A 24,979-nucleotide genomic window follows, 5' to 3' on the forward strand; every position below is an offset into this window, starting at 1 on the left:
GTGTATGTGTGTATCTGCATATGTATGACCCCAGCATGTGATATGCGCATGCACATGTGTGTGGAAATGTTGTTAATTCCAGTGGTGTTGACCCCTGGACAGCATAATAGTTCCTTTTTAAAACACATGTCTTTGAACTGCCTTTGTATTTTGGCTTGATTTTGTTCCTTGCCCTCTGTGGTATGTTTTATTTTCTATGAGCATGTTATGCGTCTGTTATTTTGTTTCTTGGCTGTATGCTGCAGTATTGCTTGATTTTAAAAAGACAGTACATTCTTTGAAACCCCATGATGTTTGTTTGCTTTTCATTTTTCTACCCCAACACAAACACAGAATAGATACTCCATTTTAGGCTGAGGATGCTATAGATGGCCTACACGTACTTTCCTTAACTCCAAGGGGGAAAATGTTGGGATATGCAAAGCCATGAAAGGTGTGTCGACTTTTACATGCTTACTGTCTCTTTAAAAAAGAACTTCTGTCTTTCACCTGTCTGTTTGCACGTGTTTCTCTTTCCCCTCTTTGCCTTTTCTTGTCCATGCACCTGGTGCTGTGCAGGAGATTCAGGAAGAACACAAGGGCTACCCTTCTGAAGCTGAAGCTGATCAGGTGGCAAGTTCTACGTGTTCATCTGTTTGTAGTTACAGATCGTGTATTTAGAAGCCATTTCATACTAGATTTCTAGACAATCAGCAAATGCTTTTTCCACTACAGTAGTACTCTCCTGTCCAAGTTTGGTAGATTCCATTATGACATTATTTGCAAAAATTGGTTTATCCAACATTTTGTCAACCAGAAATTTGTTCATCTCTGCTTCTTGGTTTTCCCAGGTAGATTTACTGATGAGGTTAATGAGCGTCAGTCATGACAGGATTCTGAAGTGCCTTCACAAAGACTTAGAGGGGACAGATGCATACGCTAAGCGTGCTCCTCGAGGGTGCAAACTTTGCTTTATTCAAATTTGCAAGGTCTGTACCCAGCACAGCGCCTGGCACGCTGTAGGTGTTTGTGGAATGAGTCCATGTATTTTATAGAAGAAAAAAAATCATCGAGGTTTCTTGAGTGCTTACTCTTTACTCAGTACCTCTGGACTCTCAGGAGTTTTTTAAAGCAGCAGAATTTTCCCCAGAGCTTATGTATGAAACCTCTAGAAGAGCTGCTCTAGGGAAGCATGGCAAATTCCCTGTGCTCAGTTGTGCCTTTGCCCAGCCCACCCTCCCTTGGTGACCCTGGGAGCACCCTGAAGAGCCAGTTTGAAAAGCACTGCTTTCGGCAGGCGGCTGTTACAGAAACTATCCACCCAGCAGCCTTAGGTTCAGGAGGAGGAGAGAGTACTGGAGAGGCCAGGAAGTTGATGGGCCTTCAGCTGGACCTTCCTTCCGGGTCGCCGGCACAAGCTTGGGATGAGATCATCAGAGAGAATTCCTCAACTGGGCAACACCTTGAGCAAAAGCACCAAGAGGGCTGGGTGTGTTCACGAGACACATTTTATCCATAAGGACATTCCTTCTTTGATTATGCTGTACATGGGTTGGATAAATCAAGGGTCAAATCATGTCCTGTGCAACTTGGAAGTTGCAGTTAAAGCTTAATATAGCACAAGTGTGAGTGCTATCTCCTAACACCAGCTTTATAGAGGGAATCTACTGTACTCGCAAAACAGTGAGCCTTTAATAGCCATTCTCCTCTCAAATTCCTATGCTAAAGCTGAATGTCTTTCCTGTACACAGCGAACCTTTTATGGGGATATCTGAAGCAGTAGGATCAATTGATTTGTTTTATTCTAATAGTTGCTTTTTCATCACTTAAAAAAGCATGTCCCAGATTTAATTATTAGTAGTGAGAGGTTTGTCTCACTCTGTCTCACCAACACGTTCATGCTTCATATAAATGCACAAGTATTTCAAGCCAGATTTAACATGATTATCAGAAGAGAAGAGAAACCTTTGATCTCCAGCCTCTATCTTGAGAGCCTTGTACCTTCTCAAAATGGTCCCAATCACTGCGCCTCCCATCAACAACATTTTATTAGTTAGTCCCGGGTTGAGGACTTTAAAGTGTTTGACATGACTTGCTATAAAGCTTAAAGTGAATCAGACTTCCCCTCACCTCTTCCAGATTCAGTTGATTAGAACAGCTTGCTTTAGTAAATATATTTCAAAATAACATATTCCCATTTATTTTTAAATATCAGTTAAGGAATTTAAGTCTACATGATAATATTTACCCATTAAAATAAGCTTTAACAGTGTAACATTTGAAGTTATTTAAAACTTGAATATTGATTAAAATAGCTTTCTGACTTTGTAACTATATTATAAAAATAGTCACTAGTTTAGGCAATAAATTAAAGAAAGCAGACTTTCAAAAAAAAGGCTTCTATTAAGAGTGGTGATTTTTTTAGTGTTTCTAAAACTGGACATTTAAAAGTATAAATATTGGTTTATGCTTTATTGTGTCACAGATGTATTTCCAAATCACGTGTGAGTATAAATGAATCCACAAACACTTCTCTGTGTCCCCTTTAACAGTTCTCTATGTCCCTAAAAATGTTGATTGAGAAGTGTCTTAAAAACCAATCTGAAAACTAACACACCATTGTAAAGCAATCATACTCTAATAAAGATGTTTAAAAAAAAATTGAAAAAAACCCCACCAATCTGGGCTAAAAATTTAAACTGAATAAAACTGCTTAGGGGAACCATGAACACTAAACTGTATGATTTTAACCGTGCCATGAACACTAATCTGTATTTAACCGTGTATCTTGAGGAGGAGGGCGGACTGTGTCGTTTTGTGCCCTCCCCGAACGGACATACCTTGACCAACATTTAGCATTGAGTTTGCTCTTTATATTTTGACATTTTCCCTTCTTTATTTTATAAAATTGGATGAACCTACTATATATAGTGTTTTTAAATGGACCTTTAAGTCCCTTTATAAAATATATTGAAATATTCTTATAACTGTAAAAAATAATTATTTTGAATTTTCAATAATTTTGATTAGAATTATAAAATATCAATTTTTAATATTTTGCTTTACAAAATTATGCTGAAAATTAGTATTGTCTAATCTGTTTTCCGCTGAACACTAGTGACCTCCTGATGTTAACAGGTATTTTTTGGAGAAAGCCCCTGATGACTAGGTAGGGGAAATGCAGCCTACTCCAGCGCCCTCTGGCTGATTCAGCATGCATTAACATGCTAAAGCCTTGCCTCACCAAAAAAAAAAAACCCAAACCCCCCCCCCCAAAAAACCTAGCTAAACTTGTTTCCTTTAACCCAACATTTCCCAAACTTTTCCCAAAAAGTCCTATTCACATCTCTTGGGAATTTAATGCTCTATGAAACACAGCTTGGGAATTGCTGGGGTTTTGAACACCTTATTCTTATTCGTGACACGTTATGTCAGAGATGCCCAGGAGAAAGTGACCAGTTTCCTTGGCAGCATCTCACAGGGTGGCAGTACCGTGGAACAGGCACCGAGTTCAGGCTCTGGTCCCCAGCATTGTAGTTCAAGAACACCATTTTCTCAGCTACCCTGAGTTATCTGGTACTATCCAACCAAGCTTGCAAGAGACTAGCTACTGGGCCACAGTGCAGATCTGGACATTTAGAAATGTGGGCATGTGTCTTTCCAGCCATCCAAGACATCCTTTTCCTAGTGGCATTGTAGCAGGAACCCTGATACCTCATTAGCAATTTGCTTGGTGAGCGTGGAAACAGCACAGAGTGAACTGACTTGGGAGAAGCCTGATGAACACACCCTGCTCCACAGGAGTGGGTGAAATACTCTTGTCTGCCAGATGGGGGCGCATTCTTGTGGCCTGGATGGGATACACACTGACAGGACCACTTGCCCGTCCCAACTGTACGCTTTGTGCAGACGCAGGTAGCTGGGCTGCAGTACAGAAGCCTAGGGCTTTCCTTAGTAAGAGACCCCTCCCTGGTTTCTTGTTAATTAGACTTTGGGGTTTCCCACGCAGTCTCATAGCTGGGCCATTTCTACAGCTAACTAAGCATCTGCATCTAATGTTGATTTTATTTGTATTAGTTTCACGCTCAGAAGGTAACCTTTTTTGACCTTATTTCCAAATTCTGGAGGCACCTTGTAATAGCTGTCTGTGTCATGATCACAGTATCTATCTGTCACGTCAAGCCATTTCTGTATTAATGCTTTCTAACTGTGAACTTTAAATATGTGTAACAATTTGCTAGACTATGCAGCATGGCGTCCTGTGATGCTGAGCTTTGAAACTGTCTTGTACGGGGAGGGGGGGGGCATACATTTTGCACGCTTCTGTAACCTCGTAGCAAGAGCGCAGAACACTACCATTCTTCCCAGGTCTGCAGTTGGAAAGTGAGATTTACTCCTGTTTGGTTTCTTGCCAGGCTCTAAGGGATGGAAATAAGCTGGCACAGATGGAAGAGGCACCCCTTTTCCCAGGAGAATCAATCAAGGCCATTGGTAAGTTTAACAAGTACACTTTGCTTATAGAGATCCATAAAATGAAATGGCACTTTACTCGCAAGCACAGATGATGTATGTGCTGGAGATCAGCCAGACCAATTTAATTAGGGGACAGATGGACTAGACCTAGTCATTCTTATTAATGTCACCATGACCTTAAGAGATAAGGGACTGTAGAGGACCCGTTTAAGCTCCGAGCAAGTCTTAGGTGGCAGTACCAACAGAAGAGGGGTCCAGCTTTTCCGCATGAACTGAAGGCTGATGGGACTCTCACGGTAACGTCAGTTCGCTGCTTTGTTGGAAGGCTTCACTATAAGGAAAACGTATTGACAGACGATCCATATCATACTTTTAATGACAGTTTTGAGAACTTGGCAAAGACATTTTAGTGGCTTATAAGAGTCCAGAAAGTACAATTTTAGTGCAGGAAAAGGGCATGTGTCGCCACCCTGGATTGTAAGGGCGACGGCCTGAGGCGGACTGCCGGGGCTGGAGGGGCGGGCAGCCGGCTGTGGCCTCTTCACCTCACGATCGCCGGGGTTAGGTCGGACGGCCTGCTTTGCGAGGCCGAGTGTCGCCTTCTTCCCTCATGGCTCTCTCCCGAAGGCGCGTGCCGGGTCTCAGAGCACGGTCATCTTGTGTTTGAGTAGCTGGGCTCTATCAGGACCTCCAAACAACTACTCCTGCTGGATAGCCTAGTCTGTGGCTCAGGACTCTGTTCAGCCCGACCTGAATTTCGAAACTGTTTTTCTCTTTGGCTTCTGGAACTTCATTCACTCCTGGTGCTCCTGGCCTCTCTGGGCTTTCCTCCTCTGGGAGCGTTTCTAGCCCTGCCTCCGTGCTGCTCTGGGAACGATCTGACTACAATGCAGAGCTAATTATGTCATGCCTCTTCTTCTGCGGACAACAGACTGCACAGATTCAAAGTGAACGTGAACAGTTTTGACACATTTATACACCTGGGAAAAGATCATCACAGTCAAGATAATGAACATATCCACCAGCCCCCAGAAGTTTCCTTAGGCCCCTTTATATCCCTCTCCCCCGTGCCTTCTCCCCCTTCCCCAGGCACTATAGGCTAGTTGTTATTTTCTGGAGTTTTATAGAAATGGAATCATTGAGTATGTTCTTCTGTCTGCTTATCCCGTTCTGCATAATTATTGTGATAGTCTTCCATATTGTGAGTGCCATGGGTCAGCAGTCATGCCTTTTCATTGCTGCGTAGTACTCCACTGTGTGGGTACACCACGGTGTGCTTATCCATTCATCTATTGATGGACGCTTGGGTTGTTTCTGCTGTTTGGCTATTACAAATAAAACTGCTATGAACACTCATGAACAAGTCTTCTCTGGCCTCGTGTCCCATCATCCTCGTGCACCCTTTGACCCAGCCACACTAACCTCTGGCAACTCACTGATCTCTCCTCCCTTCCCCTCCCCCGCTTCCCTGCTGAGTTAAGTCATTCCTTTTCTGAGCCCTTATCACATTGAGTCCACATGGTTCTGATAGCATTTATCAGGTTATATGGTAATTTTCTGTGTAGTATCTCTCACGGGTCACCTGGTGGGCAGGAACCTTGTCCAGGTATACCCAGAACCCCAACAATAGGAGCCGCTCGGTATATAATGAGTTACAGAAAAGTTTATGCAAGTGTTTTGAGAATTTGGCTGAATGACATCTTTAGTACCATTATTCATCCCCTCGGACTCATCTGTAGCTGTGTCCATTCCTGCCATTTCAATGGAACAGCACTTTGGGAAGATTGGGAAGACGTGGTATCTTTGTGATAGGCGTGAGCTTCTTAACATTCATAGGAGTCATATATGTTGTTGATTTTGATATGAAAGGTATTGATATTGATATTAACATTAAGAAAATAAAACTGATATGGAAGCTGATGAAGAATTTGAAGCAGTCTTTTCCCACTTCATTGATGTGGTTTTGGTTTTTGTCATCTGTAAAGCAGTTTCTTTGGAGGTGCATCAGGGGACAGTGTTTAGCTTTAGTTAGTTTTCATTAGCAGTGATTTATGAAATGGTAGCCCAGGTTCTTCAGAGTTTAATTAATGTTTTTGAATGTGATTAATTTATCACTCAGGGAAAACGTGAACCACTTGGAAAAAAATGACAAAATGTAACTTATTATGAGGCCTTTTACTTAAAACCTCAAGTAGCAAATCAAAATTTTGTTTTAAAAAATGGAATTTTATTAGAAGACTGTCCATCTATGCCTTTATTTAAAGTAATGAAAGAACTTAAATTCCTAGAGAACTGGAATCACAAATTTATATATTTGGAAACTCATGTTAAGATTTATTGACACAAGTCAACGGCAGTAGATGATATTTTGGGTTTTTTCTTTCAGTGAAAGATGTCATGTATATCTGCCCATTTGTGGGAGCAGTGAGTGGCACCCTGACAGTGACAGACTTTAAGATGTACTTCAAGAATGTAGAGAGAGTGAGTATTTAAAAGTGTGTTTTATTTTTTTAAAAACTGCAGAAGAAAGTAAACAATAAAGAAGACAATAGTATCCTGAAATCCCATCACCCTGAGAGAAACAGAGGGTCAGTTTTAAGATGCGCGCATTTGCAAGCAGATTTTGTATCTTAAAAAAAAAAAAAAAAGGCTGTTAAAGTAGCACTTCCACCTACACTGGGGGTGAGGGGGTTGTTTAATTGTAGTCTCGACGTCTACTTCACAAAGCAGGTTATAAATCAGACTTCGGTGTCATAGCCAGGACCAAGAGGAAACGCGAAGTAAGCAAACGTGTCTTAAGCCAGAGAAGACTTAAAACGGGAAGGCTCTGTTAGCCGACACTGACTGGCATTCATGTTAATTTGTGAACCCAGGACCCGCATTTCGTCCTTGATGTCCCCCTGGGAGTGATCAGCAGAGTTGAGAAGATTGGAGCGCAGAGCCATGGAGACAACTCTTGTGGCATAGAGATCATGTGCAAGGTACGGTCCAGACACGAGAGAAACTTAGAGGAGGCGGCTAGCTTGGAACTTCTTCACAGCCTTTGGACAGTAAGAGTAATTCGGACATTAGTGACTCAGATGTTTTCAGGACCCAGACCTCTTCAACCTTTCATCAGCCAATTCAGACCATTATATAAACCGTTGAAGTAAACCGCTTCTTTTCCATTGAAGTGTTCTAATTAACATGGACCTGTAACCTAGGCGGTGACGATATTTGCTACATTTCAGAGAAATCAAGTGGAAAGCAGAGATCAATATTTTTTCCAGTTTGTCGTGATAAGACTAGTCTTCAGTCAGAGACTTCCTAAAGGGACAACAATATTCATAAATTCTGTGATTAAAAACACAGTTAAGTTTCTTGGCTATGTTGGAATTTGCACCTGAGCCATGCTTATTTTTGGTTTTCGCCCCTTCCTCCAAGGGGTTAAGTAAAATTTGTGTGACAGCTTTGATGAGGACTAGTCATTTAAGAAACTCCTTAACTGATGTTTTATTCCCAATGACTTTGCCTCATGGAATACAGTTTACTAACAAACCCACCTAAAATACCAGGCAAGAGATCCGGCCTACAGCATCATCAAGGTCCCTTCCCAACTTGGGGTTTGGATTAGATTCCCGCCAGTCTGTTTGCTTTGATCAAGTCTCTGAGGAGACGTTCCTCTGGTTGGCCCTAGACTGCAGTTGAATCCACTTTTTCAAATAACCCTTTACCGTGCCAGGTCGGGAATCTGCTGGCTTACTAGGCTCACCTTGGGCGCCACACGGCAGTCCTCCCCTAGGACCAATCACTGCTGTCCCGATTCTCAGTCCAGCGTGCTGCACGCAGAGCAGTGCGAAGCCGTTGCAGAACTGAAACCAGAGGGGGGTTTGATCAATTCTGCAATTCTGGAACAGGTCATTTCCCTACTCAGAGCTCTTCACTAGCTGCCCATTACCCTTGGGCTGCAGGAAAAACTTACAGAGACCCCGCGGTGTGAGCCGGACTTCCTTTCCTCGGCAGCTCCCTCTACAGCCACCCTCCCCTTGTTCTTGCCATGCAGGTTCCTAGAGTTGTTCACACTTGCCTTGTACCCCCCAATCCCCACCCCACACAAACTCCTGGGGCTTCACACATGCTGTTTCCTTTGCTTGTAACGCCTTTCCCTCTGAGCAATCCTAAATAGCAAGTCAGCTCAGTCAGTGAGCTGGCACGTGTGTAGCCAGAGTAGCTTGGAGGGAGGGCACAGCAGGAACTTATGTCACTTAGGCAGATGTCCTGTGGCTGTTTTCCTATGGTATATTTTGTGGCTGGGGTGAGTTTTTGCTAATAGCTGCTTTAAAATGTTTTCCAGCCTAGAATTACCAGGGCCGTGCTTAAACAGGTGATATGCAATTCAAAAAGTACAAAAACTGTGTGTAGTAAAAAGTAAGTTTCCCTCCACCCAACACCCAGCCACCCTGATCTGCTCCCTGCAGGCACCCACTGTTACCAGTTTCCACAGATGGCCTATGCACACAAGTATGTATTTGAAAATGTGAATGGTTGTATATTACATACACTGTGCTGCCCCCTTTTTCCCCCCTTAACCATGTATCTTGTGTCTCCTTAAGAGCAGTATATAACGAGCTGCTTCTTGTTTGTAACAGCTCCATAGTATTCCATTAGTGGTACTGTAGAACATTTAGCCAGACCCTGTTTATTTTTTATTTATTTATTTTAACATCTTTATTGAAGTATAATTGCTTTACAATGGTGTGTTAGTTTCTGCTTTATAACAAAGTGAATCAGTTATTCATATACATATATCCCTATATCTCTTCCGTCTTGCATCTCCCTCCCTCCCACCCTCCCTATCCCACCTCTCTAGGTGGTCACAAAGCACTGAGCTGATCTCCCTGTGCTATGCGGCTGCTTCCCACTAGCTATCTATTTTACATTTGGTAGTGTATATATGTCCATGCCACTCTCTCACTTTGTCCCAGCTTACCCTTCCCCCTCCCCATATCCTCAAGTCCATTCTCTAGTAGGTCTGTGTGTTTATTCCCGTCTTGCCCCTAAGTTCTTTATGACCATTTTTTTTTCAGATTCCATATATATGTGTTAGCATACGGTATTTGTTTTTCTCTCTCTGACTTACTTCACCCTGTATGACAGACTCTAGGTCCATCCACCTCACTTCAAATGACTCAATTTCGTTTCTTTTTATGGCTGAGTAATATTCCATTGTATATATGTGCCACATCTTCTTTATCCATTCATCTGTTGATGGACACTTCAGTTGCTTCCATGTACCGGCTATTGTAAATAAAGCTGCAATGAACACTGTGGTACATGACTCTTTTTGAATTATGGTTTTCTCAGGGTATACGCCCAGTAGTGGGATTGCTGGGTCGTATGGTAGTTCTATTTTTAGTTTTTTAAGGAACCTTCATACTGTTCTCCATAGTGGCTGTATCAATTTATATTCCCACCAACAGTGCAAGAGGGTCCCCTTTTCTCCACATCCTCTCCAGCATTTATTGTTTGTAGATTTTTTCATGATGGCCATTCTGACCGGTGTGAGATGATATCTCATTGTAGTTTTGACTTGCATTTCTCTAATGATTAATGATGTTGAGCATTCTTTCATGTGTTTGTTGGCAATCTGTATATCTTCTTTGGAGAAATGTCTATTTAGGTCTTCTGCCCATTTTTGGATTTTGTTGTTTGTTTTTTTGATATTGAGCTGCATGAGCTGCTTGTAAATTTTGGAGATTAATCCTTTGTCAGTTGCTTCATTTGCAAATATTTTCTCCCATTCTGAGGGTTGTCTTTTGGTCTTGTTTATGGTTTCCTTTGCTGTGCAAAAGCTTTTAAGTTTCATTAGGTCCCATTTGTTTATTTTTGCTTTTATTTCCATTTCTCTAGGAGGTGGGTCAAAAAGGATCTTGCTGTGATTTATGTCATAGAGTGTTCTGCCTATGTCTTCCTCTAAGAGTTTGATAGTGTCTGGCCTTACATTTAGGTCTTCAATCCATTTTGAGTTTATTTTTGTGTATGGTGTTAGGGAGTGTTCTAATTTCATTCTTTTACATGTAGCTGTCCAGTTTTCCCAGCACCACTTATTGAAGAGGCTGTCTTTTCTCCACTGTATATTCTTGCCTCTTTTATCAAAGATTAGTTGACCATATGTGCATGGGTTTATCTCTGGGCTTTCTATCCTGTTCCATTGATGTATATTTCTCTTTTTGTGCCAGTACCATACTGTCTTGATTATTGTAGCTTTGTAGTATAGTCTGAAGTCAGGGAGCCTGATTCCTCCAGCTCTGTTTTTCTTTCTCAAGATTGCTTTGGCTATTCGGGGTCTTTTGTGTTTCCATACAAATTGTGAAATTTTTTGTTCTAGTTCTGTGAAAAGTGCCAGTGGTAGTTTGATAGGGATTGCATTGAATCTGTAGATTGCTTTGGGGAGTATAGTCATTTTCACAATGTTGATTCTTCCAATCCAATAACATGGTATATGTCTCCATCTATTTGTATCATCTTTAATTTCTTTCATCAGTGTCCTATAATTTTCTGCATACAGGTCTTTTGTCTCCTTAGGTAGGTTTATTCCTAGATATTTTATTCCTTTTGTTGCAATGGTAAACGGGAGTGTTTTCTTAATTTCTCTTCCAGATTTTTCATCATTAGTGTATAGGAATGCTAGAGATTTCTGTGCATTAATTTTGTATCCTGCTACCTTACCAAATTCATTGATTAGCTCTAGTAGTTTTCTGGTAGCATCTTTAGGATTCTCTATGTATAGTATCATGTCATCTGCAAACAGTGACAGCTTTACTTCTTCTTTTCCGATTTGGATTCCTTTTATTTCTTTTTCTTCTCTGATTGCTGTGGCTAAAACTTCCAAAACTATGTTGAATAATAGTGGTGAGAGTGGGCAGCCTTGTCTTGTTCCTAATCTTAGTGGAGATGGTTTCAGTTTTTCACCATTGAGGACGATGTTGGCTGTGGGTTTGTCATATATGGCCTTTATTATGTTGAGGTAAGTTCCCTCTGTGTCTACTTTCTGGAGGGTTTTTATCATAAATGGGTGTTGAATTTTGTCGAAAGCTTCCTCTGCATCTGTTGAGATGATCATATGGATTTTATCCTTCAATTTGTTAATAAGGTGTATCACATTGATTGATTTGCGTATATTGAAGAATCCTTGCATTCCTGGGATAAACCCCACTTGATCATGGTGTATGATCCTTTTAATGTGCTGTTGGATTCTGTTTGCTGGTATTTTGTTGAGGATTTTTGCATCTATGTTCATCAGTGATATTGGCCTGTAGTTTTCTTTCTTTGTGACATCTTTGTCTGGTTTTGGTATCAGGGTGATGGTGGCCTCGTAGAATGAGTTTGGGAGTGTTCCTCCCTCTGCTATATTTTGGAAGAGTTTGAGAAGGAAAGGTGTTAACTCTTCTCTAAATGTTTGATAGAATTCGCCTGGGAAGCCCCCTGGTCCTGGGCTTTTGTTTGTTGGAAGATTTTAAATCACAGTTTCAATTTCAGTACTTGTGATTGGTCTGTTCATATTTTCTGTTTCTTCCTGGTTCAGTCTCGGAAGGTTGTGCATTTCTAAGAATTTGTCCATTTCTTCCAGGTTGTCCATTTTATTGGCATATAGTTGCTTGTAGGAGTCTCTAGCCAGACCCTGTTTATTGATGGACATTTAGGTTAGTATTTCCATTCTTTCGCTGTTACAAATAATATCACAACAGTAACTTCCTCACTTCCCCAATTGCTCTTGATTTAATTTGTTTGTGGTCATATTTATTTTCAAATCTGATGTAAGGTTAAAGAAGAATGAGATTTTTGTGTTTAGCTAATGATGTAGGTTTAGAAGGGTCAGGGGGTAGTGCTCAGATCAGTCCCAGGAAGAAACTGCACCGTCAGAGCCACCTCGTTGGCATTGCTCCTGACAACTTCCACTTGAGCTTTGGGCCGGCAGCTCGCATGGCAGGGTGCTTTCAGAAACCGATCTTGAGAAACGGCATTATAATTTCTGTAAGGAAGTCACTGAGGGCCATACATGACACAGAGTCCTTGCTATGAGTTCAGAGGAGAAACCTCTGTCGCATTTCTATTTGATGGATGGTGTGAATTCCGTAATTGACTCTTTTAGCAGCTTAAAGCCCACAACTGATTCTATGGCACACCTTTAGCAAGTAAGTGCACAGGACTTGATGGCATGTCTTTTATGTACTAACCTTATTCTTGGTTCCATCTGATGAGGTTTTTCCCCAACATGTCCCCTTTGTTCCAATTTCCTCACTTAATCTTTTATTATCTTGTTGGAGGTGCTTTGCGAATTGCCTCGGTATCCACTGGTGATTGGTTACAGGACACCCCCCTCCCTCCAGCAAATACCAAAATCTGGGGCGCTTAAGTCCCCTTATATAAAATGGCGTTAGTATTTGTATACAGCCTATGCACATCCTCCTGTGTACTTTAAATTATCTCTAGATTACTTATAATACCTAATACAATGTCAGTGCTATGTAGGTAGTTGTTGGCACTCTGCTAATTCAAGTTTTGTGTTTTGGAGCTTTCTGGAACTTTTTCCCCCAGTGTTTTCGATCCGTGCTTGGTTGAATCTGTGGATGTGGAGCCTGCAGATAGGGAGGGCCGACTATATTTCATGAGAAATGAATAAAAATATTTTATTTATCTCTTCGTAGCATGGTGTCTACTTCATAGGTACTCAATACATGTTGAATAAACGAGTTTTGCTAATTGTTTAACAGGATATGAGGAACTTGCGACTTGCTTATAAACAAGAAGAACAGAGTAAACTAGGGATATTTGAAAACCTCAACAAACATGCATTTCCTCTTTCCAATGGGCAGGTAAGTATACCAAAATAAATCTTTTTATGTGTGGGTCTAAATGCCTTCATGGAGGTCTAAAAATTTCATGTTTAACTATTCTTTCTTCCAGAGGTTTCCTTTATCTCTTTTCTCCCTGTTGGTAACTAATATTAGAATATTTAAAATTTGTCAGTTCTGTGTAGGATGAAGAAAACTGCCAATTTGTTGCTTCAAAATTTACAGATTAAAGTAGGAATCTTAATACATTCAGCTCATAACTGAATGAAAAGCTTTAATAGTGGGCATATGACATAGCAAAGAAATGCTGACATATGTATTTTGTGGTTTTATATCCAGACACTCTTTGCATTCAACTATAAAGAAAAATTTCCAGTGAATGGATGGAAAGTTTATGATCCAGTATCTGAATATAAAAGACAGGTAAAGTGTGTTGCTTATCAACCGGAAAATAATAGGTTGAGCACCTTTTTCCTAAAAGGGTAGAAATGTAGTGGAGAAGAAACCTTTTGAAACATGTTGTCCGTGGGTGTAACTCATCTAGTTTGTGGGTTCTTCAGCTCTGGATGTCCGTTCTCCCCATACCAAACCTTTGGTTATGGTGCTGTTTGTTCTTCCTTTTTCCAGAGTGCAAGTGGAGTACAGGGACGGGGGTTGACAAACCAAACCAGCCAGATGGTTTTTATTAGATCTGGTAGCAAATTGATGAGTAAGGATCAAAACCAATGGTTTAAATTCGATTTTAAGTATATGGCATGGCTACAGTGGTCCGATGAGGTGTCCCTATGCCTAGAAGCTCTTCATTGCGTGGTTAGTTTGAAGATACTCCAATCAGACATTATTTTCATGACATTTACTCTTTGCCTGCACCTTATATTTGGTATGGTCATTTTATATTCCTTATTTTAGACATTTTTAAGAACTTTCTGCTTCTCTAAATGACTTCCATGGGTATTTTTAGGAACAGCACTATGCTCATTTGTTATAGAAAACATGACAAGAAATGCATACGACTGGGATTCAAGTATACAATTTTCATGTTTTAGTATGTTTGGAAATTATGCTTCATTAGGTTTTTTTTTAAAATGAGTTAGGTAGGAAATGGCTTATATTAAATAAATGTGTATTTAAACTTTTAAGTGGCAATGAACAATGAATTACAAATGGATTTTAGTAGAAAATAAGAAATGGGGACTTCCCTAGCGGTCAAGTGGTTAAGACTCCGCGCTTCCACTGCAGGGGGCTCGGGTCTGATCCCTGGTTGGGGAACTAAGATCCCGCATGCCATGGCCAAAAAAATCAATCAATAAATAAATTTTTGAAAAAAAAGAAAAGAAGAAATGGATGTGGTTCACGCTTAGTACTTTTTGAAAATGTAAAAGTGTGCTCCTCTCCGCCCCCTGACACCCTGCAGGGCTTGCCAAATGAGAGTTGGAAAATATCCAAAGTAAACAGTAATTATGAGCTCTGTGACACCTACCCCGCCATCATTGTCGTGCCAACTAGTGTAAAAGATGACGACCTTTCAAAAGTGGCAGCGTTTCGAGCAAAAGGCAGAATCCCGGTAAGTAACAAACATTGTCATTTAGATATAAATATATACTGTACTCGATCTAATATGGAAAAAAGCAAGACAGAAAAAATTTAGTGAATCATCCTCGAGAAAATGCATTCTTTCTTAGATACTGAGTGCAAGGCTCTACCTATACTGGAAGGGGCACCATTGCAAAAGTAGACAGCAGCCAGCAGGGGGTGAAGTTTTTTAAACAGATTTGTTGATATATAAAAAAAACTCCATGTGTTTAATGGATACAATTTGATGAGTTTCGATATATGTGTACACCCAGGATTCTATCACCACAAAGAAGCAGGGAGCGAACGTTTTTGAGCCCCGAGTTTGTGCTCTGGTATAACCCTGAGTCACTTGGCTGCTGGAGGAAAATGGGAGGTTTGGGGTCTTAGCTTTAGATTTCATTAAGAGACTGTATATTTACTTTGTCCTCCTCATACGGCCACGTACGCCACTGTTGAGATCCAAAGGTGTTTTTAAATTAGGAGACAAAATAAAACTAGTCAATCAAATAGAAATGGGGCTTGATGTCAGTCATAGTTTGACTTAGTCTCTGGTTTTCTTAGAATCATAGAATTTTAAAGGTAGATGGGGATTCTTAGAGCTCATTTAGTCAGACTTCTTTCAGCCTGACCCAAACATTGAGTCCCAGGGCCACTATCACGCTGTCCTCAGGCTGACTCCTCCCCTTTGAGGAAAATATGCAGAAGCAGCTGTGCTTGAGAAGAGAACTTGTTTTCACTACCTGGTCATTAGAGCACGTATTATTTTAGGACCGTACTAATATTTATGGTCTTCAAACACTAGGTGTTGTCATGGATTCATCCAGAAAGTCAGGCAACGATTACCCGTTGCAGCCAGCCGCTTGTGGGTCCCAATGATAAACGCTGCAAGGAAGATGAGAAGTACCTGCAAACGATCATGGATGCTAACGCGCAGGCCCACAAACTCATCATCTTTGACGCCCGGCAAAACAAGGTCGCCAGCACCAACAAGGTACACTGTCAGTGCCGCTGCAGAAGGTTTCCTTCTGTACTGCTTGTAAACCATCATGCCGTTCAAAGAGCCCAGTGAGGGTGGGCTCTGGCGGGGTAGCCCACAGCCGGGCCTCCTGGGTCCCTAGCCCTCGGGAATCCTGTCGTCTCATTGCCCCTCCACAATCCTGTCTGCTGAACTAATTAAGTAAAGACCCAGAAAGAGAATGATCGCCTAGAGAATCTAGTAAGTATTTTAATGAAAGGATCATGAGGCCCTTGGAAGTCCCTTTAATCTGTGAACTATGGTGATTACTTGATTAATTCATATCTGCCTGAAGTTCTGTTAGAATGGAGTCAGCTATGTGAAACAAGGCAGATACACAAAGTTGCCATCCGCACCCAGCTCCCATCTGATCCCCACCAGCTGAAGAGGCCCAGGCTGTGCGGTCAAGCCTCCAGTATCCGCTTTCCAACGGGAAGGGCTCTGAACGGCGTCATTTCTGTTTCCCACAAATGACTTGCTGATAGTGTGGTCCCGCAGGCAGGCCTCTGGCAGTAAGAGTCCTGACCCCTCCACAAGGAATTTCAGGTATGAGGATGGTGGGGACAGCCCTTACCATCTCACGCCTACCTGTAAGGTGACGCTCGGGTAATAAACACGTAATGAGCATGTACTAGGGACAAGGTGCTGGGGGAAACACCAGGACAGACAAGGCTACACGTAGGAGGTGTCAGCTCAGTGTGCTGGGGGAGCTCGTGCCGCTGGGCGAGGCTTCACAGAGGAGGTGACATTTGAGCTGGCTTTGGATGATCAGCGGGAAGAGACGGGCCCCTAGGGCATTCTAGACAGCACGGGGACCCATTCAGCGGTGTGCCAGAGCATGTCATTCACGAGAATGGCAAGAAGGGGGGTGTCTGAGGGCTCCCCCGCCGTGTCCCCCTAAGCAGTGCTTGGGGGTCTTTGTTTCTCTTGGCAGCTTGTGCCCCTTCTTTGCTCACTGATGATTCCATCGTTGACCACAATCTCCAAAGAGCCAACGTCTTGCGTCCCCCGTCTCACTCTCGGGAGGAGCCCTTCCCTCCTACTTCAAAGAGCAAACAAGCCGTCAGGTGCGCCCATGGCCCTTGAGGCACGTGCCTGCCATGGGCCAGGCGCACAAACTGCCAAGCGGCCCCCACCGTGAGGCGGGGTGGCGGGGGGCGTCCAGCGTGCTCCGCGGGAGCGTAGAGGCAGCGTGGTTGTTTGTACCTGACCGTGGGCAGTTACTGCATCTCTCTAGACCACGATCGCCTCATCTGAACTGGGAGTGACAGCACACCTCCTTCCTGGAGTGGATGTGAAGGTTGCGTGGGTGCCTGTCCCACAGAAAGCTTTCGGGTCAAGTTCGCCATCTCTGCTACTGACCCAGAGTGGACGGCCCCATTCTCTTGACTCTCATGACATCTCTGCCCTGGACCACTCCCTCTCTGCACCCTGGCTGGCTCAGCCTCCTTCACTGCTTCCTCTCCCTCTTCCCAACTGGTAGATGGCAGCACGCCTGGAACCCAGTCTGGGGTCCTCTTTTCTCCTTTGCCCAATCTCGCTGGGCCATCTCCTCCAGTGCCCTGATTCTCAACACTCCCTGTGTGTTCAGTTTGCCACCCAAGTTTCTATCCCGCTCTGATCCCTCCTGAGGTCCAGATGGGATTTCCATCCCGTCGTCTGGTTGGCATCCCCTCTTGGCTGTCTCCCAGGTAACAAAACCTCAGTGTATCCAGACCAGCCTAAGAGACAGGGTATTGAGAACCCTCAGCTTTGTGTTCAGTTACATGTGGGGTTTCCTCCCTGCTCTGCCACTTAGTGTTCGATAGAACCCTGAGCAAGTTACTTAACCTCTCCAGAAGCCTCTTCTGTAACAGGGGAGGTGACAGTGTCTCATGTAGAGGGCTGCGTAAGGATTGCAATTGGGTGAGGAGAATGCACAGTGCCGGGTGTATCAGTATAGGATGCTGAGAGGCTAGCCCCACCCTGCCCCGGGGTCTGGCCTGGCAGTGAGTGGTGGTGTCAGCTACTGAGTCGGGGAAGCTGGGAGAGGACCAGGGTGGGGAGAAAGATGGGCAGCGCGTGAGTTTCCTGAGGTGCTGAACCAATGACCACAAACTTGGTGGCTTAAAACAGCACACATGTATTCTCGCACAGTTCCGGGATCTGGCAGCACTGTGCTCCTTCTGAAGGCTTCCGGGGAGATCCATTCCCTGCATTTTTGGGCTTCTGGTGGCTCCTCTGTGCACATGGCAACCGCCCTCCAGTCCCTGCCCCTGTCTTCCCACGGCCTCCCCCTCATTGTGTCTCTGGGTCTTCTCCTCCTCTCTCTTCCAAAGGCACTTGGGATGGCATTTAGAGCCCACCCAAGATAACCCAGTATTCTCACTTCATCTCAAGAACCTTAATCACATCTGCAAAGTCCCTTTTTTTTCCCCAAAAAAAGTCGCATTCACAGTTGCTGGGGATTTGGTGTGGATATCTTTGTGGGGAGGGGGGAAGGCGGCATTTGTCAGCCTACCACGGGGAGTCATCCTTAATTAGCTCCCCTTACTCCCCACGCCTGGCGGATCAGCGACCCCTGTCAGTCTTTCTCCGTCTCTGCATACTTCCTGTCACCACTGTAGTACTGTCCCCAGGAAATAAAAAAAGAATGAGAAAAGCTACATTCACAGAGGCAATCTCTAAACATCCAATAGAGCAAGGGCAGTGCATTATATTTTATCCCATGCAGAGGAGACAGGAGCAGGACGCCAAACTGCTTGTCTAGAATGATGTTAACTATAGTGGTGTATGTGTCTAGGAACCAGGCAAGGATAGTTATCTGTCCAAGTCCCCATTAGCTCTTCTATATGTATCATGTCATCCGCAAGTAGAGAGAGTTTTACTTCTTACTTTCCAATCTGCATGTGTTTTATTTCTTCTTCTTGCCTAATTCCCTGGCAAGAACCTCAAGTACCATGTTTTGCTTTTTTTTTTTGAAGATCTAATTGGCTTTATTAGGCAATTCATGAATCTGGCAGAATCCCATCTAGCAGCCAGCAGGGTACTTACTCTCTAGGACCATGTTGAATAGAAGTGGTGAAAGCAGGAATCCTTGTTTTGTTCCTAATCTTAAGAGGAAAGCTTTCAGTCTTTCACCACTGGGTATATTAGCTGAGGGTTTTTCATACATGCCCTTATCAGGTTAAGAAAATTCCCCTCTATTAGTTTGTTGAATGGTTTTATCATGAAAGGGTATTGGATTTTCAGAGGCCTTTTCTGTGTCAATTGAGATGATCATGTGTTTTTTTCCCCCCTTCATTCTGGTAATGTGGTGTATTACATTGGCTGATTTTTGTATGTCGACTACTCCTCGAATAGCATCTCCCCCAAATTCATGATCATCTGGGACCTCAGAATGTGACCTTATTTGGAAATTGGGTCTTTGCAGATGTAATTAGTTAAGATGAGGTCAGACTGGATTAGGGTAGACCCTAAATCCAATGATTCGTGTCCTGATAAGAAGGTGATGTAGAGACACAGACAGAGGGAAGGTGGCCATGTGACGATGAAAGCCAAGATTGGAGTGATGCAGCTACATGCTAAACAGCCCCCAGGACTGCTGGCAGCCACCAGAAACCAGAGCCTCTGGAAGGAACTAACCCTGCCAATAACTCGATCTTGGACTTCCAGCCTCCAGAGCTGTGAGGGAATCAATCTCTGTTGTTTTAAGTCACCTGCTTTGTGGTACTTTGTTACTGCAGGCCTCGGAAACTCATGTAACCCCCTTACGTTTCTGGGATAAATCCCACTTGGTCATGATGTATAAGTTCCTTAATATGCTGCTGGATTCATTTTGCTGGTACTTTGTAGAGGTTCCCTTCAATCCTGTCTCCACATCATGGCCAGAGGGATTTTCTAAAGGTCCAGCTCCGTGCGCGCCCTTAGCGCTTTGAGGCAGTGACATCCAGTTCCTGAACAGGGCTCTGAAGCCCTCCAAGCAGCGGGCTCTTCCCTTTCGGCCTCGCCACACCCCCCAGGCCCACCTCCCAGCTATGACAGGTGTCTTTCAGCTCCTTAAGCATATCCCAGTGTCGTCTCCCAGCCTCTGCCCACGTAGCTAACCCCTACCCCGTCCTTCGGATGGCACTTCGAATGTCACTTCCCCAGCGCGGTCTCTCCAGATGCGTGGAAGTCTCCCATGCCGTGGTGCTCTGCTCTTTCCTTTCTGTGGCCCTCGGCACATGGCGGATTCCTCATTCAGTGTGCATCTTGCCCCTCGGCCATAGGCCACGTGGTAGCAGGGACTGGAGGATCTTGAGCACAGCTGGATCCCCAGAACTGGGCCGTCACACAGTAGCTGCTCCCCGACTGGAACAAAGAGCTGCTGGCTGGTGGGCAGGGTCATCTCTCAATGGAGGACCTGATGGTGAGTGGCATTGTATGTTAATTCAAAAGTCCAGACTCCATTATGGAGGTTTTCAGGTCAGCTTTCTTCTTGAGAAAGTGAACATGCAGGCAAGGAATTTCATTTTAACCTGTTGCAGTTGAGGAGCCTGTGTGGGGACGATAAAGCTCTGGAACTCAGAAAAAGGTCAGGGTGGAGGTCGAGTGGAGGTTGCAGCCTTGGAGGGGAGTGGATGAAGTTACCTAAGGAGCCTAGGTCATGTGAGCGGGGCCAGGCACCAGACCGCCTGAAATGCTGTCTGTGGAGGGTAAGAGAGGAACTCAGTGAAGGAAAGGGTGCTCCAGGTGGTCGGGAGGAGACCGCAGAGAGGAAGGGAGAGGTCCCAGATGCCAGGAGAGGAGGAGTGTCCAGGAGAGAACTAGGGGGAGGGGTGTCTTAGCTTGGACAGCTGTAACTAAGCATCATAGGCTGGGTAGCTTATAAACAGCAATATTTATTTCTCAAAGCTCTGGAAGCTGGAAGTCTAAGATCAAGGCACCAGCAGGTTCAGTGCGTGGTGAGAGCCCGCTTCCTGGCTGTAGACAGCCCCGTTCTTGCTGTGTCCTCACACTGCCAGAGCAGAAAAGGGCAAGCTCTGTGCCGTCTCTTCCGAGAAGGGCACTAATCCCATCGTGAGGCCTCCTCCTTCATCACCTAATCTTTCCCAGAGGCCACGCATTCTAACACCATCCCATCGGCAATTCAGGTTTCAACATGGGAATTTGGGGGGATTCAAATGCTCAGTCTGCAACAGGGGGAGGTGTGTGGACTTTGGAGTCTGGGGGCGTGGGAAACCTGTCCTGCCACTTGCTGCCTTTGGCCTTTGGGAGTTGCCAGCCCTCTCTGAGGCTTTGCTTTTCTCACCTGGGAATCCTCCCTGCTGCCTAGGATCGGCATCCCGGCGGGCCTTCACCAGGCGCTGAGCAGCTGGCTTGAAATCATGAACCCTGAGTCCATCCTTCAGCTGCCTCCGTCCCAAGGGGTGTTAGGCTTTCTTCTCCCTGAGGGTTGAGGATGGCCCTGCCGCCACTGCTGCTATGAGCTGATCCTTGGGGACTTGGGGGCCAGTGGGGAACAGTGTCCCAACATCGCTGGCTTCCCTCTGGAACCCTGCTTTGCCCCCATAGAGAGAGGTCTGGCCAGCAGGTTCGAGTCTTCCAGAACTTTCTGAGCCCCCTCCCCCTGTCCCTGCTGGGGTATGGGTGGGGCCCCTTCTCACCCTCCTTCCCCCTCTTCTGTCTCCAGACCTCCGGGTGCCTGCTCTCTGTCCTAGCATGGAGTAGGCACTTATGCTCATTTTCTCCCATGATCCCATTTTCTGGTTGTCATTTGTCTTGTTTGGAGCTTTAGTAATCAGTTTCCAGGCAACAAACTGGCTTTAACTACATTCTCCTGGTTAACACCAGCCCTGAGCACCCACGCCCTCCATGCTGAAGTGCTTTCTGGGCGTGGGGCCTGTGCCCCAGCCTCAGGTCTTCCTCGGCGGGACGGGGTCCCTGCCCAGCTTGGGGCTTTTTGAGGTAGGTGCTGGGGGAGGTCATAATACATCAGTGCCCGAGTATGGGGGGCGCGCACCAAGCCTCGCACGGATTAGCGTTCATTAAGATCATTTATTTAGTTAGTATTTAATCCCCACAGTGAGCCCCTGGAGTCTTTCCGGTGAGAAAGCTGGGCGCAGAGAGATGGTGAGGACCCATAGCTACTTGGGTGGCAGAGCTGGGATGACGAACCCACGCGCCGTGCCACCAAAGCCTGTGCCTTTAACCCCTCGGCCAGCAGTGTCTTCAGTGGGCGCCAAGGATATCGTTTATGAAAACATCATGCTGCCACGCAGGCAGGACCAAGCTCTAGGCTGCTTTGGCCACAGTTTGTGTTCAGAGAGTGTTCTGTTGAGTGAGAGCGCCTCACGTCATCCTATGCCGGCCAGAGGACGGGCGCATCCAGACCCGATGACGACATTCTCTTCTTTCGCCGCCAGTCGTGTTTGCGGCTCCTGAGCTCGAGCAGGTCCTCGGCCCCTGCTCCACCCCCGCTGGCTGGGCTCCGGTCCCCCGGCATGGCTGTGGCACGGGCTCGGGGCACACTCCCCTGCCCCCACCTCCCTGCCCGCCCGCCCCAGGCCCACACCCGGGCCGCCGAGCGGGACCCCAGGTTCCTGCCGGGCTCCCTGCCTCCCCTGGGCCCTCCAGGGGCTGGGTCAGCCCTTTACAACTCTTTCTCTCCTGGATGGCCCTGCCCCACGCCCTTCGTCCTCGACCCTTTGGCACAGAACACACCCAGCCTCAGACGGGAACTCCCCCCCACCCCGCCCCTACCTCCACGCCCCGGAAACTAGGGTGGCCTCCCCGCTGCGTCCTCCCCCGACGCCCTGCCCCTGTGCCCACTCCTTCCCGTGAAGTCTGTCCCAGCTGTGCAGATAAGCCCTCCCCGGAGTCACCGTCCCCGTCCCCTCGCAGCTGGCTCCACCGTTCCCCTGCCCCCATGCCCGTCTTGGCCTGGACTCTTCACGGTAAGGCCACCGAGTACCTTCTTGTCACGACCTCGCGAGCTTTTGACACAGTGAGTACCCTCTCCTTTTTGAAAGACTCTCTTCCCTTTTCTCTTTATCCTCCAGTCTTTGGCCGCTCTCCTCAGTCTCTTTTGCTCTGCATTCCCTAAATGTCGGCCTTCCGCAGGCTCTGGACTGACTGCTCTCCTCACCACACACGCTGTTCTTGAGCCCTGGACACCGTCCCCAGAGCCGCCGCCCTGCCCCTCTTCCATGCTCCAGAGCTGTGCGCCCTGCTCCCGAGACAGCCCCACCGCTCAAAGCCCAGCGCTCTGTTCCTCCCCCAGAAACCAGTCCACAGTTTACAGTTCAGTGCCTTCTGGTCTGTTCACAGCGTTGTTAGACAGTCACCACTGTCTCATTCCAGAGCGCTTCCACAGCCCCAGATGGAAACCCTGTGCCCACTGGCAGTCGCCGCCCATCCCCCACTCTCCCCAACACCTGCCAACCACTAATTTACTTTCCATGTAGATTGCCTTCTTCTGGAAACTTCATATAAATAGAATGATACACTGTGTGGTTTTATGTGCCAGACTGCTTTCACTTGGCGTGATGTTTTTACGGTTCCTCCGTGTTGTAGCGTGTACCAGTACTCCGTGCCTTTGTGTGGCTGAAAAATAGTCCATTGTAGGGATACAGCACAGTTTATCCGCTCATTCATTGATGGACATTTGGGTTGCTTCCACCTGATACCTGTTGTGGATATTCCTGCTATGATTTGTTGTGTACAAGTTTTCATGTGAATACCTGGTTTTAGTTGTGCGGGAGTTGGCATTTCTGGACCAGATGGTAGTTCCGTGTTTAACTTTTTGAGGAACCATCAAACTTTTTTCCACAGAGACTGTACAATTTAAATTTCTACCAGCAATGTATTAGGGTTTCAATTTCTCTATATTCTCGTAACAGATGTGTTTTGGATGTTGACCTCTGCAAAATATAAGCTAATTGTAGACCAGAGTTTGTTATGAGATTACCAAGGGGTGAGCCATATCCCCCTTTTTTGTTACACTTGCATTTTATTTTACTTAAATTACTTAAATATATCTCACTGTTTGGGATTTACAAATTGTTTTATATAGAAGTTTTGTGGTAGTACTTTATATTTTTTAATATTTATTTATCTATTTTTATTTTTGGCTGCGTTGGGTCTTTGTTGCTGTGCGCGGGCTTTCTCTAGTTGCGGTGAGTGGGGGCTACTCTTTGTTGCAGTGTGCGGGCTTCTCATTGCGGTGGCTGATCTTGTTGCGGAGCACGGGCTCTAAGCGCGTGGGCTTCAGTAGTTGTGGTGCGTGGGTTTCAGTATTTGTGGCACATGGGCTCAGTAGGTGTGGCTCGTGGGCTCTAGAGCGCAGGCTCAGTAGTTGTGGCGAACAGGCTTACTTGCTCCGTGGCATGTGGGATCTTCCCAGACCAGGACTCGAACCCATGTCCCCTGCATTGGCAGGCGGATTCTTAACCACTGCATCACCAGGGAAGTCCACAATACAACTTTTTTATTCAGATAGATGGTAGAACGTTTTAAAACCCAATTCGCCTTGTGTAAGATCCAGTTGTTAATCATTTTTAAAACTGATGATGGGTGATGGAAGATTGTTGTGGGTTGAACTGTGTTTCCATTAAAAAAAAATGTGTTGAAGTCCTAACTCCTGGCACCTATGACTGTGGCCCTGATTTGAAATAGGGTCTTTGCAAATGTAATCAAGTTAAGACGAGGTCGTATGGAATTAGGATGGGTCCTAATCCAGTCTGACTGGTGTCCTTATAAGAAGAGATACAGACACAAGGAGAAGGCCATGTGAAGATGGGGCAGAGATTAACGTATCTATAAACCAGAAACACCTGGGGCCACCAGAAGCTGGAAGAGGCAAAGAAGGATCTTCCCCAAGAGGGTTCTGAGGGAACACGGCCCTGCCAGTACCTTGATTTTGGACTTCCAGCCTCTAGAACTGAGAGAGGAGAAATTTCTGTCACTTTAAGCCACTCAGATTGTGGTACTTTGTTCCAACAGCCATGGGAAACTCATACAAGGATGTAGGAGGCTTATTATAAACAGATGAGTTTGTCGCTTCTTTAATGGTCTCTATCTGGTTAACACTAGAAGGAACAGAAAAGTTAACTCAGATGAAGTGACATATATCTTTTGTTTT

At 45.1% G+C, this 24,979-nt stretch overlaps 1 protein-coding gene and 1 long non-coding RNA gene across 16 annotated transcripts in view; both read left to right on the forward strand.

Moving 5' to 3' along the window:
• Positions 1 to 24,979, forward strand: part of MTMR1 (myotubularin related protein 1) — a 67,469-nt gene that overhangs the window by 20,122 nt on the left and 22,368 nt on the right. For 8 of the 15 annotated variants that reach the window (XM_082445768.1, XM_082445770.1, XM_082445773.1 and 5 more), the window contains 7 exons: positions 4,395 to 4,470; positions 6,839 to 6,933; positions 7,326 to 7,433; positions 13,206 to 13,307; positions 13,626 to 13,709; positions 14,701 to 14,850; positions 15,664 to 15,852. In XM_082445768.1, coding sequence (XP_082301894.1) covers positions 4,395 to 4,470; positions 6,839 to 6,933; positions 7,326 to 7,433; positions 13,206 to 13,307; positions 13,626 to 13,709; positions 14,701 to 14,850; positions 15,664 to 15,852 — 804 coding nt within the window. Of the gene's footprint in view, positions 1 to 558; positions 610 to 4,394; positions 4,471 to 6,838; positions 6,934 to 7,325; positions 7,434 to 13,205; positions 13,308 to 13,625; positions 13,710 to 14,700; positions 14,851 to 15,663; positions 15,853 to 24,979 lie in introns of all 15 variants that reach the window. The other 7 variants (XR_014258610.1, XR_014258611.1, XM_082445765.1 and 4 more) reach the window with 1 other exon arrangement.
• LOC309652242 lies at positions 15,861 to 24,977 on the forward strand. The gene is made up of 3 exons (XR_014258615.1): positions 15,861 to 20,266; positions 21,635 to 21,804; positions 21,923 to 24,977. It is a non-coding gene; the product is annotated as an uncharacterized lncRNA (long non-coding RNA).

Source organism: Balaenoptera physalus (genome assembly GCF_965194825.1).
Source record: "Balaenoptera physalus genome assembly, chromosome: X".
In the NCBI taxonomy this organism is placed as follows: Eukaryota; Metazoa; Chordata; class Mammalia; order Artiodactyla; family Balaenopteridae; genus Balaenoptera; species Balaenoptera physalus.